The sequence below is a fragment of the Pholcus phalangioides genome, unplaced genomic scaffold (genome assembly GCF_987345545.1).
Source record: "Pholcus phalangioides strain wild (caught in Gottingen) unplaced genomic scaffold, Ppha-v1.0 ptg000011l_1, whole genome shotgun sequence".
Taxonomy (NCBI): domain Eukaryota; kingdom Metazoa; phylum Arthropoda; class Arachnida; order Araneae; family Pholcidae; genus Pholcus; species Pholcus phalangioides.
This window is the reverse complement of record NW_028301604.1, coordinates 15975944-16001149: the sequence shown is the minus strand read 5'-3', so window position 1 is coordinate 16001149 and position 25206 is coordinate 15975944. Positions and strand designations below refer to the sequence as shown.

General features: G+C 35.3%; 1 protein-coding gene across 5 annotated transcripts in view; it reads left to right on the top strand.

Annotated features, from left to right (window-relative positions):
- Nucleotides 1-5896: 5896 nt before the first annotated feature.
- Stlk (Ste20-like kinase) overlaps nucleotides 5897-25206 on the top strand; it is a 28742-nt gene continuing 9432 nt past the window's right edge. The window contains exons 1-9 of one of the 5 annotated variants that reach the window (XM_089239133.1): nucleotides 5897-6030; nucleotides 7951-8047; nucleotides 8181-8267; nucleotides 12485-12590; nucleotides 13319-13437; nucleotides 13706-13814; nucleotides 14168-14291; nucleotides 18340-18511; nucleotides 22058-22238. In XM_089239133.1, the coding sequence (XP_089095259.1) occupies nucleotides 6011-6030; nucleotides 7951-8047; nucleotides 8181-8267; nucleotides 12485-12590; nucleotides 13319-13437; nucleotides 13706-13814; nucleotides 14168-14291; nucleotides 18340-18511; nucleotides 22058-22238 (1015 nt within the window). In that variant the 5' untranslated portion in view covers nucleotides 5897-6010. Of the gene's footprint in view, nucleotides 6410-7950; nucleotides 8048-8180; nucleotides 8272-12484; nucleotides 12591-13318; nucleotides 13438-13705; nucleotides 13815-14167; nucleotides 14292-18339; nucleotides 18512-22057; nucleotides 22239-25206 lie in introns of all 5 variants that reach the window. The other 4 variants (XM_089239134.1, XM_089239136.1, XM_089239135.1 and 1 more) reach the window with 4 other exon arrangements.

Genomic DNA, 25206 nt, shown 5'->3' with positions numbered 1-25206 from the left:
GTCTATTGATTACTACTTGATATAAATCTATTTCACTATTCAAGAACGTTTAGTATATACACCTGTGACGTAAATAATAAATAGGCATAAAAACATTTTCGATATAAAATTACTTTTCGTTTAATCTTTTCGACTTTTTGTATTATAGACTGGTGAATCACCAAGTGTTTCAACGAAGTATAGTTCGTCATTTCCTTTTGAATGTTCCCATTATCTATTTCGGCTATTTATTTTTCTTTGTGGATATACAGGCAAACCCTTTTATGCGATGAATACGATACGGAGCGTGTGGTGTATATAAATACAACAAATTTCTATTTTCTTCCGTAACTTTTAATATAACAAAAAAAAGAAAAGTTTTTTACTGCATTTTCTTTCTTTTTTTATCGAATTTTTTCTATAATGCAATGTTTTCTCTGAGAATATGTGTGATCGTATCATAAAGGTACTCTTGCATGCACGGACACTGAGTTTTGCGGAGGCAATCGGAAAGAATAAAATAATGACCACATTAGAGGAAAGTTTCTATTATGGAATGTAATCGGTAGTTATCACCGTTTCAATACTATTTCTTGTGGGCATGCATGAGCATTGCCGACGTTCCCCAAACCGATCATTATTCAGATAGAATTGAAAAACGAAAAGAGACGGTGTGAAACTTTTTAACATAAACTACGTCCAGTATGGACAAGTAGCCATTATCGCTTCTTCTTCTGAAGTTTTCTTCCTACCCCTGGAGGGTGAAAGTTATACCTTTTTAGTTTCTTCCTTGCTTATTCTGCAAAGGTCGCATTCGGTTCATTGAACTGAGCCTGCGATGTTGGAACCAGTAAAGGAACCTCGTACTCATTGGTTACCGTGATACAATCCATACACAGCTCTTGTTCTATGCGAAAGAATAGATACCGTCGCGATCATCAAGTCCTATGAATATTCAATATTACGATCATTCTTTATGGTAATGCTTTTTTTGATTCTTTTCAGTAATGAAGATATGTAGGCCTACCTTATTTTTTTTCGCAATGGCCATACAAACTAAACTAGACAGGAGAGCGATAGAGTTTTTTTTTCAGTGTCTTCGTACGAGTTACCTTCTGACCTTTATTCTTATCACTTTTTTCTTGAAACAATTTTAAAGTTTTTTTGGTACGATAAAATATTATGTACTTCGACGTGCATCGCGGAAAAATGCTTGGAAATGAGCACACACATGAATTGTAAAAAAAATTCAGAAACTAAATGAGTACAGTCGTACCCGCTTCTAATAAGGAGCTCGTTTTCAGCGAAAATGCTCGTTAAATCTAGTCACTAATGAAATCTTTTTTTTTTCAAGACAAAAAGAAAATTTGAAAAATTAAAATTTTTAAATCATAGAGATCGGAAATGGTTCAAATCTGTAGGTGCTTAGCTTGAGTTTTTTTGCAGAAGATGCTCATTTGTGAATTAATTCTGGAGGTGCTCAAACTTGTTCTACAAAATACTGTGGGTGCTTGAGCACCTACAGCACCCCCGACTTCGGCGCCACTGTCGGAATTTAAGTGCTTATAGCAAGTATACATTGGAACTTCCTATAACGGACACTCCCCGTTAGCGGTACTTCCAGTTAAAGGACACTTTTTTTCACTGGGCTCAAGCTATTTTACCACCCATTAACGGATGCTCCCTGTTAGCGGATAAATATTTCGGTCCCAAGGGTGTCTGTTATTGAGTGCCTCCACTTCATAAAATTTTATAGATTTTTGACGTATAAAAAAAAATGTTTTTCACTTTTGCCTAGTAACTTGATGATTCCTATTTTATTATGACGTGCGAGCAGGTTTTTTAATTTCTCGTCATTTATATCCGAACTACCATAAAAAAACCTGCTCGCTAAGAGCGAAAGAATTTCAATACAATTATCATTGTACGTAACAAAATGTCTTAATTTGCTTGTTAAATACAGACTCTCACTAAAAGCGGGAGTGTTATAAGCATGTCCGTCTGTATTCAGGTGATATCAGCTGAAAACCACATACAGTAGAACTTCTCGATAATGGACACCCTTGGTGCCGACAATTTTCTCCGCTAACGGGGAGATGAGAAGAAACCGAGTGACACACAGGCTATGTAAGCACTAACGAGGAGTGCCCGTTAACTGTGGTAAAATACATTGAGAGGCCCATGGACGGAAATTTAAGAAAATGTTCGCTAACGGGGAGTGTCCGTTATGGGAAGTTCCAGTGTAATCCGAGATAGAGCACAATTATTTGAATGATATTATTCAGTAGCATCATTCAAAGTTGTTCGAAAGATATACTCATAGCACTGAATATGACTGAAAAACTGAATTTTAAAATTGTTATCAAATTATTCGTATGTTCTTTTCTTCCACCTTGATCAACCCTGAAATCTTCATTTTTTTTTCAAATTGTTAGATTGCACACTAAAAGTTAGATTGTCTAACAAGTTAGTCTAAAAAGTTAGATTGCACACTAATGGGTTTTTTGTGGTTTCCAACTTCAAGTAGCAAATGCGAGTTTAAATTGTGATAGACCGTGGTTATGGATGGTTTGAAAAGAAAAAACAAGAACATTTCCGGATCCCTTCTCTACGGGTGGTTGTAACGGAACTATCGCGATAACATTAGTTTCTTCCTCTTATGCTGCGCTTCGTCTGTCCTTGAAGCGCACAGTGAATCGCTCTCAACCACGACCACCTAGATAACTGGCCTTTGCGTAGGGTTGTGACGTCAGACGAAGTAGTGCTAAACCAAGACCTCGCCTAACGATCCCATCAGATACTGCGAGGATATTTTTTGATTTTTTTTTCTCCCTGAGGACTGAATTACGAAACCAGTCAGGAGTTTTGATCATTTGTGGTATGTATCATGAAAAATATCAGAATTTAACACGAAAATACTCATGTTGTAATACAAATGTATATTTATCGCCCTATTTACGCGCCATAGTTGAAGAAGGAATTAACGATAAAAGGCAAATAGCAAAGCCAAAGCCATGATTTCCTAGCTCTGAAAACGATACCAATAGTATGTTTACACACATTTAGGAATTCGCAGTTTTCTCCTTGTTGTCTTCATCGTTGGTTATTTTTTAAACTACTTGGAAAGTGTTTGCACTTTTTTAATATCTTTCGCTCGGGATTGTTTTTTACTTTTTTGTTTTGAATTCATTACACAAGTAAGTTATTCTTTTTTTACAGAAATTGTTCAAGTATGCAAGTAGTAGATGTCCATAAAATTGACTTTATATTATTATCCATAGAATGTTTTTCACATCTTTCAGGTGGAAAAATTTCCCTTTCAATCAATAAATTATACGTTATTTCATGTGCTATTCTCCTGTGATTATCTCTCTTTAAAAACTCTCCCTAAAAAACAGCGCAGAGCTTATCAACAACAATATAATTAAAGAGTAGCGCATCCACAACAATTTTTTTTGGATACACAAGTTTCCCACGATTAATGATTCATTTATCAAAGAGTGGTGATTAGATAAATCATTCACAATTAATGCTTCTATACAATTGTCTCATTTAACTTACTTTAACACATTTTTCACACAACATCCACCTATGTAAGCAATCACAGGAAGCTTTTCAACAGAGTTTTCTAAATCTTCATCTGATACAGAAACATTAAAACAATCAACATTAGTGAGACTTGAATGAGAACAATTTTCCTCCACTACTTCATTATCTAGAAATCCAGCTTTAAACAACGTTTCACATTTCATTACGTAATTTTTTTTCTACCTCAAATACTTGCCTTAAAAAGACATTGTACTGAGCTCCACTGAACTGTCTATATTTGCTAAAGCGAGACTCTAAGCAGTCTGTTTGGAATTTCCCTAAAAGTACATATGACATTTTCAACTCATCGAAACAATATTTACAAATTTCAATCAGCGAATACGTAAGAGCAGAATGATTAACCTTAGAGCAGAATGAGTCTCTTTTGTCAATTTCCCCTTTTTACGTCCCATTGCTTCCCAAGCATCTAACCAATCTATAAACATATGAAGAAATACTATTTTTTTATCATTCTCAGATGGTGTGATAGGTGCCTGATATGTCATTTTTTGAAATACCTTTGAGTGGTGTTTTCACGTTCATTATATTCCACCACCTTAAAATAATCTTTAAGAAATGAGAAGTGTTCTCACAGTCAACAACGTTTGCTTCTTTATTAAGTTCTAGCAACCCCTCCTCCAATAGATTATTAAAAATCTGTAAAGCAAGTTTAACGTTTTTTGTTTCTCTATATTGGATGGGTGCACGTTTAAAATGGGCTCCAAGAATTTTCACCAAAACCCGTTTACATGGACCGGCACTTCATCCCCACTTTTCAGAAGTCGTCAGTGGTAACGTGAGTCGACCGGTTCAATTCACCGCTCAAAGGATTATAGGAAAAGAGATTCCATTCCCAAGATAACCAGCAAAGAAGGGGCAATTCCTGCTCTAAATTTCTTTCCCTATGAAGTAAAAAAGTTGTCAAGTGGGTGCTAGAACTTCCAATGCTACCGCAATATTGCGCATGTAAACGGGGTTTAAGGTGCTGCAACAATAAACCCGTTTCACACAGACACCCATGCTATGGCTTTTAGATCTGGCATCCGTCTTGTCACTACCGTTGAGAGAAAACACTCCCGTTAAGAGAAAATTTTCCCGTTGCAATCTTTGGGCTTTCGGTGAATTCCCGTTAATTGCACCATACATGAAATGTACGTACGCCTTTCCATTCTTTCTACAATCTACGATACTACAACTGTGGTTCTCAACTTCAAGGAGTGAATGTGAGCCCATCTCCCGTTAAAAAGTTTCGCCGCAGAGAGCAACAAACCTACAACGGCACAAATATTCAATCATTACACATCACTCATAGTTTGAAAAGTACAGCACTAAAACTCTCTCACAACACTAGATACACACTCAGGGTACACATGCACACTTCCGGCACAACTCATTCGTTACTAAAATGCTCATGGCGATAACCTAAAGTTGTGCTCGGTTTGAAAAAAAAAGTGTTGGTTTCATGATTTTCATTAGGTTTACGTTATACTGTATACAGAAGCCGTTGTAAAAGTTCACACTAGAAATCATAGGGGTCCCAGGAACAAATCAATTCATTTTACATTGATATTATTAAGAGAAAAATTATTTCGGTTTGGAATAATTCGGTTTATGAACGAACTTCAGGAACGAATTAACCCCTTTATGATCATGGACGAGATATCTCATCCTAACGCAGATGAAAGAAAATCATTCTAGCTCTTACTGGTTTTTCTATCTCTTTTCTCATCACTGCGAAACCTAATTGCGACCCGTGAACGGAAGTTGTTCGTTTTTCTCTCTGTTCTTTCCATACTCCTGTTCAATGAATGAATGAACGCCAGGGTCTCTGCCACCGGACTTATCCCGTTGCCGAGATCTCTTCCAGCCCAGCTTCGTGGCAGAGTCTGGACCAAAGTGAGCGTGTACACCTAACAGTCTAAGTGTGTAGCTAGTGTTGTGTATGATATTTCAGTGCTCATACTCCTTGTTCAAAGATTCCTCCCCCCCACATATAATGTATATTTTTACTATAAGAGAGAAAGATATCACATATGGGAGGGTGAGGGTGAAAGAGAAATCTATAAAACTACACTCTTTCTCCCCTCCCCCTTATTTCTAACAAGGAAACCAGTTTTTTGATAATATTCGCCGATTCTTCAAATAGAGATCGCTCAAATTTGTTGCAAAAAGCCTGCACATGACGGGTTAACTTCATAAACCAAGGAGCAATTGTACTGTGATTTTAAAAGTATATGGAACATATGGTCTCATCATAGCATCGATTCCAAAGTACTGTCGTGAGAAGACGTTAAAAAGGCATAGTAAACGTACAACGAAGAGCAAAACTGTGTACCTCATTAGCTCTTGGTTACGAAACATTTGTTTACAGTTTGTGTGAAATAGTGAAGAACCTGAGTTTGAGGTTTGTTCGGGTTTGCCGGTGTTCGTGTTACCGGATTTCATGTCAGAGAACTTTTTTCGGTAAACATGCCTTTAATACCCAAATCTCAACTCGGATGGTACAATGTGGATGATTCCTATTCACGAATCTGTTACTTGTATTCTAAACTGATAGCGATGAAGATAAATGGGCGAATATTAATAGGTATATAATCGTTATGACAGGAATGTTTCAGACTTCCAGTTGTGCAATGGTACCTCGACCGACCCACGAGTGTCTCCTCTAGTGAACAATTCTAGTTGCAAAAGAAAAATGGTTTCTTAAAATTGCACTGGCTAGTGAATGAATATTCAACTGGAAAATACAAAAAAAACTCATTAAACACACAAAAGCTCGGGCGCATTGTACAAATCGGAGCCACCAACGTAGATAGACTGTATTTTGTATTGTATGTATCCAGTAAGCGAAACTATTTTTATTCCACATAGAATATACTGTATCATGTTTATTTTTATAATTTAATAGAGGGGTGCAGCAACTTAGGCGAATAAGGCACTCTCCTATTGTACCAAAGGATGTTCAGAGGTGTCATGAGTTCAATACCTGTCCAGTCTTTGTTAGAGTCTTTCCTAACACTGAAGTAAAACAGTGACAAAATTACTGCAGAATACATCGCTGCTGTATGAAGTTACCCATCAAGGGGTTAGTGCACCAACCTCGCAGCAAGAGACATGGAAAAAGAAATTCGTGAATTGCTATTTGGAATTGGCCATAAATATAGGTTCCAACTTGTGCGTTAATAAAATGATGGCGTTGTGATAAAAATGATCAAATGATTTTTATACAAGAATTAAGCCTAATATTTTGAGAATCTGGAATGAGTTGAATAAATTTCAATTATTTTATGTGGAAAAACTCGATTCAGGATACAAGATTTTCATTATATGATAGCTTCTTATTCACCAATTATACTGGTGCCTCTAGTTTAAGGCTAGTTGTTGACTGGAAGCTACTAGTGTGCTTAAGATTGCAATAGTAATCTTGGGCACACACATGACTTGTTATTGCTGACAGTAGCTTCCAGTGGATGATCAGTCTAAGTCATTCATTAAACAACTTGTATCATGAAAACTTGTATTTCATAACCTCTATATAAAATAATTGATATCTCTGTTTATTTCCCAATTCCCACAATATTATTACTCTTATTCAAATCAATTATGGTATAGTACAGTGTATTCTATGTAGAATATAAAGGTAGTTTTACTTGCAAGACAAACACAGTACTGCAATTACGGCCAGCTTTGACTTTTTCAAAGCATCGGATCATTCTTGTAAAAGATGCAATTTTCCACGCACATTTCCAAGCTTGTATGTGGAATATTTTCAACCAATACCTTTGCCTTTTAATTTGTATTACTTGCAAGTCAAGACAGTCATACTCTATGTACCACTATATTTATATTATTTTTATCCCAAACCCCATCCGATGAATATTCAGGCATTTTTGGAATGTTTGGCTTTGGTCATCTTGCATAATTCTCTAACTTTTCACCCTCTAATATTATAAGCATATTGAGAGGTGATATCCCAAATTTTGATTCATGATTAGATGTGAGCATTCGTTGGTTAAGGATTGTGTGGGGCTGTATTTTGAGGTCGGTTATTGTCAGAAGTTTCCATTCATAGAATAACAAATGCTTTCCTGACCAGTGTCTTGATTGGTATATAATTCCGGGCTAAAAAAACAATGTCTACTGGAATTTTAAACTTTTGTTGCAATAATTGTAATAAAAAAAGAGTTGATTCATTCCCGAAAAAGAAGCATGAAAACTCGAAAGTTTGTTTCAAAGAGTGCAAAGAGACATTCATTAACATTGGAATGACAGAAAGCTGCAATTTTGACTGCTATAGTGTGGAAATATTTTTTCATCATGAAAATATTGATTCACATTGCTGTCATTGGTAAAACTGTGATATATTTTTCTTTTATTGTTTAGATACTTCGATTTTAATTCTTCTTGGAAAGTGAAAACCTTCCCATATCGAATTGTGAAGAGCAAGTGGGCCCACAGGGGAAATTCAATGTCATGTTTGGTAAGTTATCCTTATCCGTCTTATATTATTCATTTTTAAAATAGAATAACATGTTCTCTAGAAGGCGAATGAATAAATGATATGATTTTTTTTTTCTAATGGTATATTTTTTGTTTGTTTCTCAATGTGTCAGCCTGACTGTGGATGCTCCAGAACTCCTCAGGAGACTGACTCCACTGTTGCTGAAGTTGCTCATGACGAAACATCTTATCAGCCATTAGCAAGTTGACAATTTTCACATGTTTAATTATTTAGTTTTTCCTGGAATTTCATTTATTAGTTTAACCTCTTAACTGTGGCTAATATTTCAGAAAAATGTTTAAAATTGGAAATTTTTTTCCGTGTTTAATTTTGTGCATTATATCAGTAAAAAAGATAAACTCATTTTGGCCTTCACGGAAAAGAAACAAATTTTCTCATCACAAAAAAAAATCATCTAATTGTAAATATTCTGGCACTTTTCAGTTTCCCGAACTGGTTGCAGGCAACATACCTATGTGGTTAACTTTGATATGTACATCTATTTCTCCAAATATTTAATATTTGGTTGTTTTTTCTTCAAAAACTATGACCCCAAAGATATTTAGCAGTGAGCTCACATGCAGAAATGTTACTTAAAATCTTTTCAGAAAACAGTAGGCCATCAAACATAGACATTAACTTGTATTAGTTCCATATTCAGAGAATGACATAACTTATTTGGCACATAAGTACCAAAGGAAGCAGAAGTTGATTAACTATCAGCTCTGTAGGTACAAGATATCTCGCCTCCTTGAAGCACTCTTATTTGAGCAATGACGAGCTCAAAGAACTTTGCAATTTTTCTTTTTCTAAGTAACATGGTTTCTATTCCCCTCCTCAACCTGTCGATCAACAGCCAGTGAGCAGAGTCAGCTATTGCTCATGTTTTGATAACAGATGAAGAGAGACGTGTTCGAAGTACAGTAGAATATAGATTATCCAAACATCAATTTTACAAACAACTCGGTCAACCGAACACCTTTTTTCAACCTATCTCATTTTCAGTTTTCTATAGTCAGTGATGCTCAACAGTTGGTATTTTCTTGGAACTTGAATCCTCTTATCTCCCAACTCGATAGCTTCATTCTATTGTACGATAATCCACTTCCAAACAATTGTACATACTGTACCTGTGAGCTATAAATGTAAACAATGGTGAATCCAGGTACACTGTATGTATTTATGAGAGATTGACAAGCAAACAAACACGTGAATAGGAGCAGATTTAGCTGTCATCGTTTTCTTTTGTCTACGAATTCATCTTAATTCTTCATGAAAGGGAGGCAAGGGTCTTCTTGACAACGAAAACTGTGATAAGAAACAATTCTTATCACAGTTTTGTCAGGGGGTATCTTTTCTAGTTTGCTTAAAAACAGATATTTTTCATTCTTTCTTTAGCTTTAGTAGTGTCAACACTTTTCGTCTTTCTCAAGTGCAGAATGGTGACGAAATGAAAATGCATTGTTTTAAACATAAAAAAAAGTGGAAATTGTGAAAGGAATGAAAGCGGGTGATGGTGTGAGGAAACTTGCAGCTGAATATGGATTAGGTGTGGCAACTATCAGTGATTTAAAAAAAATTGCAATAAATTAGAAAATTTTGCAGCCAGTTTGGAAACAGCAGATGGACTAAAGAAAAAATTCACAATGAAATCGGCAGAGAATGAAAAGCTGGACAAAGCTGTTTACACATGGTTCGTACAAAAAAAAAAACAAAACTGATGGTGTTCCGATAAGTGGACCAATGCTTCAGGAGAAAGCTAAATTCTTTAATGAAATGCTAGAAGGTGATAAACATTTTCAAGCGAGCGTGTGTTGGTTTCAGCGTTTCAAGTCAAGACATGGAATTCATCAACTCAGAATTGAAGGAGAAAAACTCTTTGTGAATTCAGAAGATGCAGCCAAATTTGTTAAGGAATTCGAAAAAATTGTTGAAGATGAAGGTTTAACAGCTGATCAAGTTTACAACTGCGATGAGACCGGACTCTACTGGAAAGCTTTCCCATCAAAAACCTTTGCTGGTGGAACTGAATCTACAGCTCCTGGAAGGAAGAAAATAAAAGATTGTACATGTTACAATCCTTGCATGTGCAAATGCATCTGGGACTCATCGCTTGCCCCTAACTGTAGTAGGGAAAAGCCTCAATTCCAGATGTTTCAAAAATATTAATGTTCGCTCATTACCAGTAAAATATTTGTCGCAGAAAAATTCATGGATGGATTCTAAGTTGTTTTCTGAATGGTTTCAATGCATATTTGTCCCAGAAGTCTAAACAAGATTAAAAGAAAAAGGTTTAGACAAAGCAGTTCTGTTAATGGTTAACTCACTGGCACACCCAGGCTGTTCGATGCTCAAGAATGAGGGGATAGTTTGCTTGTTTTTGCCTCCAAACACTAGTCCCCTTATTCAACGACTTGATCAGGGTGTACTGGAGAGTGTGAAACGGCAGTACAGAAAGCAGTTGCTAAAAAATTGCTGATTGAGGAAGAGAATTCCTCGCAGGATATCTTGTCTTTTGCAAAAACACTTAATGTGAAAGACTGCTGTTACATGGAAGCAGAAGCTTGGAATTCTCTTCCTCGAGTCACTATCTCGCGAAGTTTTAGGAAGTTATGCCCGTATTTTCATTGTTTTAATGCAACCACTGAAGACGATGAAAATCTTCCAGATTCAAAAGAATGCTTAGATATGCTTCAGAAACTCTCTGTGTTCTAGTCCTGTAATGAAGAGGATGTGTCTCAGTGGTTGAAAATTGATAGCAACGATCTGGGATATAATCTTTTGGATTATGGAGAAATAGTTACGAAAGTGAACGATCAAGTTGATCAGGACGACTGTAAAAGTGATGAAGATGAACTAATGGCAGATGTAATAATGCACAGTGAGGCAGAACTGTGTTTCACAAAATGGCTCGCATGGTTAGAACCACTGCCTAACGCTGACCCGCTTCAATTGTTAATGTTGAAACTATTGCGGGATGAGCCTGCAAAATGTCATATAAGCAAGTTGAAGCAATTAAAGATAGATTCATTTTTGAATGGTTTGACGCCGTTATGGTGTTATTTATCATGCATATATGTATTTGTTTTACCATTTTATTTTTCTTTCGGATACACTACTTTTTTTCATTTACTTTTCAGAATAAGTCGGTTAAATTTTATTATTTTAAGGTTCTGTTGCTGAATTTCAAATTATTCCTTTGCATTATCAAATTAGTTTCGAAATCTGTTTTCCGAACACCCTTCGGTCCCAGTAATCAATATTCTACTGTATAACTTTTTCCGTTTGGGATAGTATAGGAATATGCATATAGTATAAATAATAGAAAAGGCTAGACTATTTCTCTTACTTGGTTTTTTTGTATAATTATTCTCAGAGTTGGGGGGGAGGGCACTATATCACCTGCACAAAATCTGTAAAAAGTTTTCTCGAAAAAAATGTTGAATTTTTATGTAGGGTTTGTTAATTCCCACTGTGCCAGTTCTAATGTGGATCAGTGAAATTTATAAAACTGCTTATAGGGTTAAAAATCAACCATATTTTTCTAACCTAGGGTCCACTTTAACTAGCCACAGGACTAGACTGACACTTATTCACAGTTTGCTCAGTAGACAGAATGATAGCATGTCTGTTGTCTGTTCAAGCCAGACATTGGGTTACAATGAGAGTGAGTGCTGGTTTGCAATCTTGTGATTTTCTAGCTCGTTGTCTGATTGGCTATCAGTACATGTGGCTGAGAAGAGTATAAAACCGTGATGGGCTTGTTTGGTCCCTTAAAACTTTCTGTAGATTGTACTTTAATATATATCTGTGCCATGATGTTATAGTGTCTAGTGTACATTTATTTTCTAAGTCCATTTTTAAGTATTATATTTTCCACGTTATGCCCTATATTGCATAAATGCTATTTGTCATATAACTCCTTTGGCTGTGTGCAAGAATGTCTTGAAGCTTGGATAGTGCCACAAATAAAGTTTTTATTTTTTTGTTAAATTTCCCCCCATATTTAGCATCATATTTTGTATTTGAGCTTGGAACTGGTATTTTGCTGGAGTTATTTTTGTATATATCATTTTTTCTATTATTTATTTTTCATTGTTCTTCATTATTACATGGTAAAACTTGCTGATATAAAGTTCAGATAAAAAAAATTTTCATTTGTATCAAATTTTTTCCAGTCTCTCGAATTTTTTAAATTTTCAACTATGTTACTTTGTCCTCCTAGTTTTCTTATTTTCTTATACCTTTGTTAAAATTTTCTTTTTCTTTTTTTTTGCAAGTCAACAATAAAAATTCAGTTTATATTTTTTATTCTTAAACATCTATGAAAATGAAAATTTGGAAAATTTTTGATTAATAAATTTTTGGTAGGACTATTTGGTACTCACAACTGGAAATCTGATTCCTCTTTTTCAGTCAGAGGCATCTTATGCTTCAGAAGCTATACCTCTTTTGCCAAAAGATTCCGCCATGAGAACATATGAAGCAGATTCATCTCACTATGCTCTCTTGGCAGTCATTGGTAATATAATTTTTTTCATGTAAATTGAAATTTGAAAAGAACTTTCACTTAAATTAGTATTTTCAACCGTTATGAGAGTGTTTTTATGGGAAATTTAAGAGTTTTTAATTTTATGTAAAGCTGTATGTTAGTATGTTTATGTATGTTTGGAAATTCAAATTTTAAATTTCTATGTTTAAATTTTTTACTTTAAAACTAATGAATGATTATGTGTGAAGTTAATAAAATAAAGTGAAAAAAATGAAAGAAGTCAATGAAATTTTGATGAGGCACAAAAAAATGAAAATGTCTGAAATATGGGGAAAATTCACATTTTTGCAATGTTTCAACTTGTTTTCTGAGAAAAATGAAAAGAATCCTGTGCAAGAACTTAAAGATGAAACATATCCAATTTTCATTTCTTTCTGCACATTTTTGTGAAAACCTTGTTAGTTGCATGCCATGATTCTCATTTGCATAGGACACAACAATAGTTACTTTAGCAATATGTGTTAAATTACTTTGATAATTTTTCATAATTCCATCCCATTATATGTTAAAGAATAGGATTTTTATCATCAAACAGCAATTTTTAAATATGCATTTCAATTTTAGCCTGTTGAAGAAATGTTTATTTTTATAAATATTTCTTATAAAATACAGCAAAGTGAAATCTACAATACAAGATGGAAAAAAAATCAACTATTTCACATTTTATTTTTTTACATCATATATTCATTCTATTTTAGGCAAAGGATTAAATAATGCAGCAACAATATTCATGGCTAGACACATTCCTACAAATATGCATGTTTCTGTCCGGAAAATCAGTTTAGAAGACTGTAATGAAGATATAACATATGTACAGGTGATTATTGTTTTTTCTTTGTTAAAGACATATTCCAAGGTCTTAGTGGCATAGGCAAGATTTTCTTATGGGGGGGGGGAAGAGATAATTTTTTGTCAATGAAAAAACACCAAAATTTCAGCTGCCAATATGTAGTCTCACACATTAAATGTAAAAAAAAATGTTAGATAGAAACAATAAATTTATTAGTGTAGAAAAAAATTGCTCATTTGACCTTGTTTCAAATTTTTTTAAAATTAAATATTCATATGACTTTTACTCTTTCTAGAAAGAAATTCTGGTGACACGGCAACTTAGGCATACAAATCTTCTTCCATATTATTATGCATTTGTTCATGGAAATGAAGTTTGGGTCATTATGCCATTAATGACATATGGTGAGCTGTGTTTGTTTGAGTTGCATTATGAAGCATAATTATACCCATTTATTGGTAAAAGATTTTACACTCAATCATCATTCTTTCCTTATTGTGACCTGCTGATTACTGTTCTTTCTGACTATCACAACTCCATAAAATATCCCAAGTTATCATGACAAAAGTGTGCTCAGTTGCACACTAAAGAAAACAAAATTTTAGATTTGCACTATGTTTTATGGGTTTACTTTTCATTAATATCAAGGTAAACTTACCACTAGTTTGTACATATTATCATAATTTAATTGATGTAACAAAAGATGTACCCTTTAGTATAAAATTTTGGTTAAGTGTACATCTTACATTTTTTCTAGGTTCTGCTAAAGATATAATGTATTCCCATTTTCCTACTGGGCTTCCTGAAATGGCAATTGCATTAATAATGAGAGATGTGTTGCTTGCTTTAGAATATGTACATAAGAGGGGTTTCATTCACAGGTAAGTTTTTAATTATAGTTTAGTCTTTTGAATCTCATTTAATTAATTTCATTTAAATATACAGTAAAACCTCGATAAGTCGTCACCTCAAGTTATTAAAAAATTATGATGGCTTAAGCGGAATGCTGTCAGTTTTAATGTGCAATAGTTTGAAAATTGTATGAATTTAAAGTAATATGACATTTATTAAAGTATGAATCAAAATAACAATATTAATAAAATTTATAGATTGCGAAAGAAAAATAATAGCAATTTTCTATCTTTTTTATCTCTTATTACTTAAATTATTGTGGTAAAATGTACTGTACACTTTGATTTATGCCAGTAATTTTTAATTTAGACTAACAGAGCAACTGTTAGAATAGGTAGCTTTTCCTCATAACAGAATTCTCTATTGCACATTAATTTTACATATACATCAAATTTAATTTTAGTGTTTTAATTCTTCATCAGTAGTTTATGATACAACTACAAAGTAATCTCGAACACTTTTGACTTGGTGGAGGGCCCTGGGCGGTTAAAAGTAAACAGAAGACCTCAATTTGAGAAAGAATGTCTGATTTTTTTCAACAGATATTTTGTTTAAATTTCAAGCCCTAAATTAGTAGAGTCCATGCTTTCTATGATAATTTATTATCGGTAGCCATTGCACGTTGACTTTAACTTGATTAATTTGATTCTTCGATTTACATAATTTTTTATTTCCTTGCACTATATTTAATCTTTGACGTATCAATAAATTTTGGTTTTGCCGGAGATGCCCTGGTCCCCCCCCCCTTGGGGGGCGAAGTGCTTATGTTGCTTCTTGCGACAGAGCCTGGGTGTCTTGCAGTTTCTCCAGTAGAGCCCATGCAGAAATGAGATCTAGCTTGAACAGTCCCCAACATTCCAAAAACCTTAGTCTGCAAATGAACTTCCCCAGTGTAACTTTCATTACTTAAACTGTTCCGTTTGGGTATATAGGATTTTATGGTGACTTTTAAGCATATGGCAATGTTGGTTATAAGCTCTTTTTTTAATGGGAGCCATAAAAATAGTCTGTTCCTCTTTCTCAAACTTTTTCATGATGATGAGTTAACCGAAATTAGCGACGAGTGAATGAGGGTTTAACACTAGAACCACGGAGTGGGTCAATTTGACCCAAATCAAACTTTGTTTTCACATATCTCAAAAACTTACGGACAGATGTTAGACAAATTTCGTGACTTTTCATGATATCATATGAATAGTAATTCACGAAAATTTCATCATATTCCCATTTCGTGTTCTAGAGCTATAAGCACTTATACCTAGAACCGCGGTTTGGGTCATTTTGACCCAACGTACTATTCGATAGGAAAAAAGGGGTATATAATTTTCTTGGAAGTGGTTATCCTTTCTAAAAAGTATTTGTAAATGAAGATAGTTAAGAATAAATGTCTTTCAAGGTCAATTCATTGTCAGAGCAGATTATCTTTTTTCAATGGAGGAATGGCAAGTAGAGCTAAATATATATATTTTTTCCTTTGTAAACTTGAATACCTGAAATTCTGACGAGACTCAGTAAAGATTTAGAGGAGGAGTAAACTCTAGAAGAAACGTGTAGTTGAAATTTCTGTAGGCAAACGATGTCACAGAAAAAGAATAAAATTCTGGCCTGCACCAAATACGTTTTGAATGGATTTCCAAATCTTGAGAAGTATCAGCGTCCAACGAATCTCTCTCTCTCAGAGCACATAGTGATGCAACTGATCAAGTCATTGGAGAACAAGGGCAGAAATGCCTCAACCGACACTTTTTTTCACTACACTGAAGCTGACTCAAATGCTAAAAACCAAAAAATACGAGCTTATTAGAGACGGTGAGACGAAATCGAAGAGCAATATTATCTGATGCAATAAAGATAGTGAAACTACAGTTGTATAGAACAATGATGCCACAATTACAATTTATTAAGGAAAGAACAATATAAGTTTTTCGTTACTCAGCACGCTTCATCTGGCAGTCGATATTGGCAGTAGTAGCCCCAAAAAGCTTCCACACACACAGAAACTATTTCACACTACAATTCAGCAAAGTGTAACGATCATAGTTGTAGCGAACAAATGCCCAGAAAATATTCGGTGAAGGTGGCATCACAGACGTTTTCTACAACATCCTGGACCTCACTATAAACATATTCCTGTATTTTGTATAGAGCAGTACAGAAGGCCAGAATTAGTTTTTGGAAAGCAGTTCCTCTAAAATCTTATTGAAGAACTGCGTTCATCATATGTGTTGCCCTTGCGCAAAAGTATAAATAAATAAATTAATTATTAATAGTAATAAATAAAAATAAACGATCTGATGTGTCAGGTAACATAAATATTTAGAAACAAAACTGTTAATTTTTGCATGGGATGTGCAACTTCAACATGCGATGAATGTGCAAGAATAACATAAAAAAAAATTGCTCAACTGCTCATCATAAATTCCACTTATCAGTAAGAAATCAATACTTATTTGACAGAATCATATTATGGACTTTGTCATATTCAATTTGACACGCTTATTTTACATCTTTGTCCTATTATAAGATTACTGAAAAATGTTTTTGGACTGAATATAGTAAATAATGTATACTAAGTCTTATTTTTACTGAATTATATAATTTTTTAGCTAATTTTGAAGCTCATTATATATTCATAAAAAAATATAATTTTCCATTATGAATACGCAATTAAAAAACATTGAATAAGAAAAACCCCAGGAACCAAAAATAAATTCCTGTTTTTTCGCTGTGAAATACCGTTTTTTCACAGTTTGGGTCAATTTGACCCAGTCCGCGGTTCTAGGTATACCGAAAGTGCTGCGGTTCTAGTGTTAATAACATTGTTGTCTATGAGAGCTAGAAGGGCCTGAAGAAAAATGACGACTTAACTGGAGTGACGACTTATTAGGGTGACGACTTAACAAGGTTTTACTGTAATTCAAAATAATGGATTGTATAGAAAAACATCTATGAATAAGAATTTCATTTTCATAATTTTTGAAAAACAAATGAACTGTTTATGACAATGGGATACAAACAGTTTCAGTTACCATTAAAAACTTATTGTACAGAAACAGAGAACATACTTGAATCTGTTAATTCACATTCAAGGCACACTGTGTAATTCACAGTATATTCAAAGATTTGAAATCGCAGGACCCTCTTATTTGCTTCTTTGATTCATTGCCGTAAGTTTTGCTATCATACTGCAGTACAGTGAGACAGGAGAGAAATCAGTCACCTTTGAAAAACTAATAAAATCTGATATTCCATATATGTGTGCATGTATTGCAGGATTTTGATGTATACCATGTATTTGATTTATACCAAATCATTATTGGTCCTTTAGAAACTACCAATAGTGATAATGCTCGGAATCATATAATATTTAAATGTGATTTTTATTTTTAAAGTATTTTTGCTCTTACATTTATGAACTTTGGTTGTATTAAGGGTAGAAAGTTTTTATAATTTTATAAACATATTTTTTGCATATCCTTGAAATCATTAATTTAGCTGAGTTAATTTGATTTGCTGCTTTTGTCAAAGTCAAGGGTAGAAAATGAGTTGTGTATTTTTGGTGACTGTTATGTTTCATTAATGTCTCAAAACCAATTTAGTATTTAGCTCCTAAAAATACTCTAAGAAATTTTTCAAAAACATTCTTTTGCTCATATGTACTTATTTCAAGTCCAGTATTTTACATTCTTAAGTTATGCAAGAAGTTATTCTTCATATTGCTATTAAGATTATTAACCCCTGTTCGGGCAACCAAAAAGTGCAATAATTGTGATTAGAAAATTACTTTTGCAACAAGAAAAAAAATGTTCCTCTTCTATGAAAGCCAAGATGAGTTTATCTTTATATAACACACAAAATTAAACAGGAAAAAAAAAATCCATTTTAGCTGAGATATTCTACAGTTGGGGTCAAGTTATCACATTTTTTTATTTTACTACATAATTTTTTTGTAAAGAATATTTTTTAAAATGTTATTTATACAACTTTTTTTTTTCTTGCCATGTTTTTTTTAAATAGGAGTGTAAAAGCTAGTCACATCCTTATATCATCATCTGGACGTGCTGTTCTTACTGGCTTTAGATATTCATGTAATGTCATTCACGATGGCAAATGGCAGAATACAATTCATGTCTTTCCACACGATTCTATAGTGAATTTGAATTGGTTGAGTCCAGAATTTTTGGAACAGGTATGAAAATTTGGTTGACTTTGGTAAGAAAAAACATTCAAAGAATACAAGAAAGTATCACAAACTATAACCTCTTATTTATGTTTATTATTTAACATGTATGTATTGTAAACTGAAGAGCCAAAAAAACTGGTGAGGGCATGCGTATGCAAATAAAGAGATATGGAACCAATCAGAGTACGGCGCTGCGGTCGGCAACGCCTATATAACACAACAATTGTCTGGCATAGTTGTTAGATCGGTTACTGCTGCTACAATGGCAGGTTATCGAGATTTAAGTGAGTTTGAACGTGGTGTTATAGTCTGTGCACGAGAGATGGGACATAGCATCACTGAGGTAGCGATGAAATTTGGATTTTCACGTACGACCATTTCACGAGTGTACGACATCGCTGCGGCCGGAAAAAGATCATGCAAGAACGGGTCCAACAATGACTGACGGGAATCATTAAACGTGACAGACGTGCAACCCTTCCGCAAATTGCTGCAGATTTCAATGCTGGGCGATCAACAAATGTCAGCGTGTGAACCATTCAATGAAACATCGATATGAGCTTTCAGAGCCGAAGGCCCACTCGTGTATCCTTGATGACTGCATGACACAAAGCTTTACGCCTTGTCTGGGTCTGACAACACTGACATTGGACTGTTGAGGACTGGAAACATGTTGCCTGGTCTGACGAGTCTCGGTTCCAATTGCTTCGAGCTGATGGACGTGTACGGGTATGGAGACAACCTCATGAATCCATGGACCCTACATGTCAACAGGGGACTGTTCAAGCTGGTGGAGGCTCTATGATGGTATGGGGTGTGTGCAGTTGGCGTGATATGGGACCCCTGATATGTCTAGATACGACTCTGACAGGTGACAGGTACGTAAGCATCCTGTCTGATCACCTGCACCCATTCATGTCCATTGTGCATTCCGACGGACTTGGACAATTTCAGCAGGACAATGCGACACTCCACACGTCCAGAATTGCTACAAAGTGGCTCCAGGAACACTCTTCTGACTTTAGACACTGGCCACCAAAATCCCCAGACATGAACATTATTGAACATATCTGGGATGCCTTGCAACGTGCTGTTCAGAAGAGATCTCCACCCCCTCTTACTCCTACGGATTTATGGACAGCCCTGCAGGATTCATGGTGTCAATTACCTCCAGCACTACTTCAGACATTAGTCGAGTCCATGCCACGTCGTGTTGCGGCACTTCTGCATGCTCGCGGGGGCCCTACATGATATTAGGCAGGTTTACCAATTTTTTCGGCTCTTCAGTGTATACTGAACTGAATCACGACTACCCCTCTAAATTGCCTCTGTTGCTCCTTACAACTCCAACTGCAAGCAGTTTTGTGAGCATTAATGACTTGGCTATATTTTAATCTAGTAGCGCACATGAAGATGAGAAGCAGTAAGATTTAATGGTTTTTTGAAAGGAGCATGCATGATCATGGGTGGCCAAGTATTGGGTATGTCAATAATCATTCTAATGTAGTGACGTGTGTAAAAAAAGTGTCAGGAAAATTGCTTAATTGCTTCAGTAATATATACATGATCATATCTGGGCCCGGGGGGGGGGGGGGGGCAGATATGATCATGTAATAGAGGGGTTTCAGATATGATAATGATCATATTTATGCTCTCGCTTCATTAATTATCTTATCTGGACCTTCATTTGTTCATTATTATCCCTTTTAGATGTACTGAAAGAATGATACATGGAGTCCGTATTATAAACTTGAAGTTTGTTTATTATCATTAATAAAACGAGGAGACATGATCATATCTGGGAGACCCCCACCTGCTACATGATCATGTATATACTACTTGCTTCTAATAAGAAAAAACTGGAAGAATATACAGACAGTAATACAACAGTAGAACATCATCCATATCTAATTGAATGGTGCAGAGATTACTGGTGCATGTGCAGTTCTACAACTGGTTACCCATGTGCCACCTATTTTTAATGACTGCTTCAACTCTGTTGCTTGAGCCAGTGGATCATGCCGACTAGAATGTTAAATCGTAGAAGAAGGTTGCAGTTGCACGGTCATGTAAGTAATGTTATGAATCAGTTTGATTCCCTATGAGCAGCTCTGTGGTGTTTGATCTGCAAATGTGAGTGTTGGCCTCTTTTTTAAAAATTTCTCCACAGAGGAAGCAAGTCCACAAACATAAGAATTATTTCAATCATTATACTTCATACATATGTTATCTTTACTTCCAATTTAGATGATAGATGGCAGCACATTAAACATAACATACTAATGAATGCATTAAGGGTGCAAACATACTCACAACACTTTCCAACAAGCACCAAGTCCATTTGAAATCCCTGACAAATTGCATCTGTGACCAAGTAATGGTGGTGGTGGTGAAGAAGGTGTTAAATTAATCAGGGTTTTTGCTGACATGTATATGTGGCATCAACAACATGATCATATAAATCTCAGTTTCCCAAACGTTTTGTTCCATCGCTCCCTTCAGAATTTTTTTTCTCATTGCCCCCCCCCCAACTCAAGTGAACCCATGGGATCCTGTTATACCCACAGCTTCTATCATCCCCTTGGACTATTCCATTGCCCACTTTGAGAAACACTGATATTAATCCTTGTGGTATTACAACTACATTCTAAGGTAATATCAAAGGCTGCATATGTGTGTTGATGCTTCTGTTGGTATGAAATAGGATTTTTTGTTATTGTTAGTGGTCTATGAAGGCTGCAGATATCTACAGTGCATCATGACCTTAGTAGATGCTATATGCTATAGCCAAAAAGACCCATTGTTCACCTTTTCTTTGCATATGAGAATGACACCTTAATGCTTGATGTACCTTGATAATGCTGTTATATTCTGAAGGGTGATCGTGTTTGATTGGTTCAAGGGACATGCCAAGGATTGCATGAATTATTCTCCTAACTACTCTCAATCTCAACCCCAGTAGAGCATCTCCTAGTTATGGAACAATATATTCATCAAAAGCTATGAAACTTACAGAAAACCATAATAGTGAGAATTTTCAAAAACAAAAAAATCTCTGTGGAGCTTTTGGTACAGAATCAGTTTTTATAAGAAGAGTTAGCCAACAGAGCAAATTGTTATAAACTCTCAACATCATATTTATATATACATTTCTGAAAAAAAAAAAAATCTTCAATATATATGTTTTTATTGTTACATTAATGAAACGTTTATAGCTTTTGATATTGCAGAAACCCTGAATAGCTCTTGCGGAATCCCAGTTAGCAACTATGCTTCCGACATTTGATAGAACTGGAGACAACATTGAGGGAATTTCAAAAATGAGTATCAATTTGAAAGAAATAGTAGAAAATTTACAATAACTATTCTAATAGGTCTTTGGCATTTTTTGTATACAAATCTTTCACTTTGTGTGTTTTATCTGTAAAAACTGTTGAGCAATTTTTCCCTATGAAGATATGTCAAATCTTCTGCAATAATTTGGATTATCAAATAATAGTTTAGTCTAGTACATTGGTAGCAAGAAATAATTTATGTACATTTTCTTCTCAGAATCTTCGGGGATACAATGCAAAATCTGATGTATATAGCTTAGGAATAACTGCATGTGAGCTGGCTAATGGTATAGTACCTTTTGCTGATATGCTTCCTACACAAATATTGCTTGAGAAATTACAAGGTTATTCACCCAGGCCACTGGATGTAAATACCCATTTTCCTAGTGAAGACGAGGGTAAGCATTTCAACCAAGGATAAAAATTGTCTTTTTACCCTAGTCAAATGAATCTAATATTATCAATTAAAAAAATTATTTCTGAGTTTTGTATTTGTGTAATTTATGTTTGTATTTATAGCTTAGTTCATGTTTCTAGGTTTTATAACAGCTGCTGTGTGACATCGCATAAATTTAAATGTTTACTTCAGATATTCAAAGTGAAACGCCCTCTAGTGGTGACATGTGCAACTAATTTTTTCCCTTGAAACAAATTCCCGTCATTTAATGAAGTCCTCCACAAAATTTCACAATTTTCTGATGACTGGTTTTGCCTGAAAGCTACTTTAAAATAGGGTTCTTTTAATTATAGACGACCTGTACATCACAGGCCACTTGACTGCTCTGGAACTGTGCCGCAAATCACTTAAGTAATCTGGGAATGTTTTGCATGAAATTTGAGTGATAACTGCACTGGGGGTGCACTTAAGAGCTCTAAATCTGTGCCACATGTCACTCAAGGGACCTCTATGCCATGGATCACTTAAGGTTCTGGAACTGTGTCGCAGTTCACTTGAGTGATCTGTGAATGTGTAACGGGCCTACATGAGTGATTTGAAAATGTGCCACAGGCGGCTTAAATGCTCTGAAACATGGGCGGAGATACGGGGGCATTGCCCCTGAATTACAAAATTAGGTTTGAGGTGGGCAGGCCACATCAGATAACCCGCAGGGCCACGTTTGGTCTGTGGGCCAAGGGTTTTCCATATATGGCTTAAAGGGCGGGTAGCAATGAATTTCTTAATAAGAAATTTTGAGTTCTTAGCCTTCAAATAGCATTGAAATTAACAGAAATTGATTATAATAACATGTAAAGGTATTTTCTTTTAAAATTTTAACTTTAAAAAAAATATTTTTTGCATTTTGAAGAAAAATAAATTTTTGATTGTCTGTGGGGGCATAGGGAAGCTTGTGTCCTTCCCCCGCGTTCATCTCTGATCCTACCAATATGTGTTTGGAGGTGGGGGTAGAGATGTAAAATTTTGCTGACAAGGGGAGGGGCAGAGCTTTGCTGACAAGGGGGAGGGGATCAAAAATGGCTAAAAATTTGCTGACGTAATACACGAACAGCCCCTGACCAAGGACCTCAAGAATGATTGTTGGATAGAAATGTAAGGAGAGTGAAAGAAGAAAATATTTTCCTAAAATGTTGATGAACTGATGTCTAAAAGGAACATAAGAGGGAAGGCCAAACTGAAAATGGGGAGAGAACTTTAAGTACAACGTCAACATTTATGGGGGGGGGGGGGGTCTAAAGAGACTGATGTAGATCAGTGTTTTTCTGCACACCCTTACTTCAGCTGGAAACAACAGCTTACATATTTACTTACTCTCACAAATCATGGTACTATATCTCATCATGTAGGACCCACTACTACTTCACCAAACACAGACTCAGACCATATCGTTATATTGAAATTTACTGCCATTGATGAGATGAGTTGGAAATGAAGGTGCTATCTATCGGTGGTTGCCTCAAGCTTGTTAGGGAAAATATCTTATCTATATCCTCCCTCGGGTTTGAACCTGGAACAGTGATGACAATCTTCATAGTGGGCACCGTATACTCAAAGGGGGCCACAGGTGAACATCAAGTCAAAGGGGAGCCATGACAGGCTGCTAAAGGGACCTCAAAGCACTGTGAAAAAGAAAATTCAGATGTAAAAAGATGAAGCTACAAGTGAAACATGGTAAGAAAATAGTGTGACTACTTTCAAAATGAAACAAAATAGTCAGGGTCGTCCGAACACGTGCCCACCCAGACACCGCCCAGGGCCTTGAGTGCGTAGGAGGGCTCCAATAATGAGATTTTATACAATTTTATTGAGGATAAATATGTAAATTTGTATGACATCAGGCTCAGGGCCATATCTGGATGGGCCCATGTGTTAAGATAGCCCTGGTTCTATGCAGGGCCATTTTAGCCACATCAGCCCCCCCCCCCCCCCCCCCGGCTTCGAACACCTGTATGCAAATTTACATACTTATTCTTGATAAAAATAGTATAAAATCTCATCATGGGGCCCTCCTACGCACTCAAGGCCATGAGCTGTGTCTGGGTGGGCACATGTGTTCGGATGACCCTGACTACGGGAAGTTCTGCTTCATTTTGAAAGTAGTCACACTATTTTCTCACAATATTTCACTTGTAGTACTACTACTCACTTTTTTTATATCTGAATATTTTCTCTTTTCACAGCACTTCGAGGCCCCTTTAGCAGCCTGTTGTGGTTGCCCTTTAACTTGATTTTCACCTGTAGCCCCCTTTGAGTATATCAGAACCACAAGGGGGTCATATAGCCCCAGGTTGAGGATGACTGGTGTAGATTACAGGGAGGAATGGTGAGGAAACTTTTGGTTGAGTCAGGACCTTAACATTTTGGCCTCACACATAGGGAAACTCCTGGAAGAATTTCATGTCAAACCAAAAATATTGGATAAATAGTCTTCAATAATGCAATAAAATATAGTGACAACAGACCATTGACCTAGCAAAGTGGCTGTGAAAAACAATTATCAGTAAAATGTGCATAAACTTGTATCTATTGTTCATTTCTCAATTATATCTACTACTTTACTGTATTCAGTGCTCACCCCAGAGATATTTCACTATGGGGACCATGTGTTCATTTTCATTAAATTATTATTTTTTTTTTTCTGTGACTGTGTGACAAAAACCCAGGCAATTTGTGAGTAGTTAGTTTTAGTTGATACCTCATCTAGGATTTCACAGTAGAGTTTATTAACCAAAATATTTGTACATTTTTACTACGCTCTGTACAAGCTCCCACTTGGCTACTAAAAAAATTCTGAAGAAAAAGTAATGTCATTATCAAAGTCATTTTTAATTTTTATATCCACTGAAGTACAAGTTTTATTATGTGAATATTGTACTTCTAGTTTTAAATAGACTTTTATACTTGTCCAA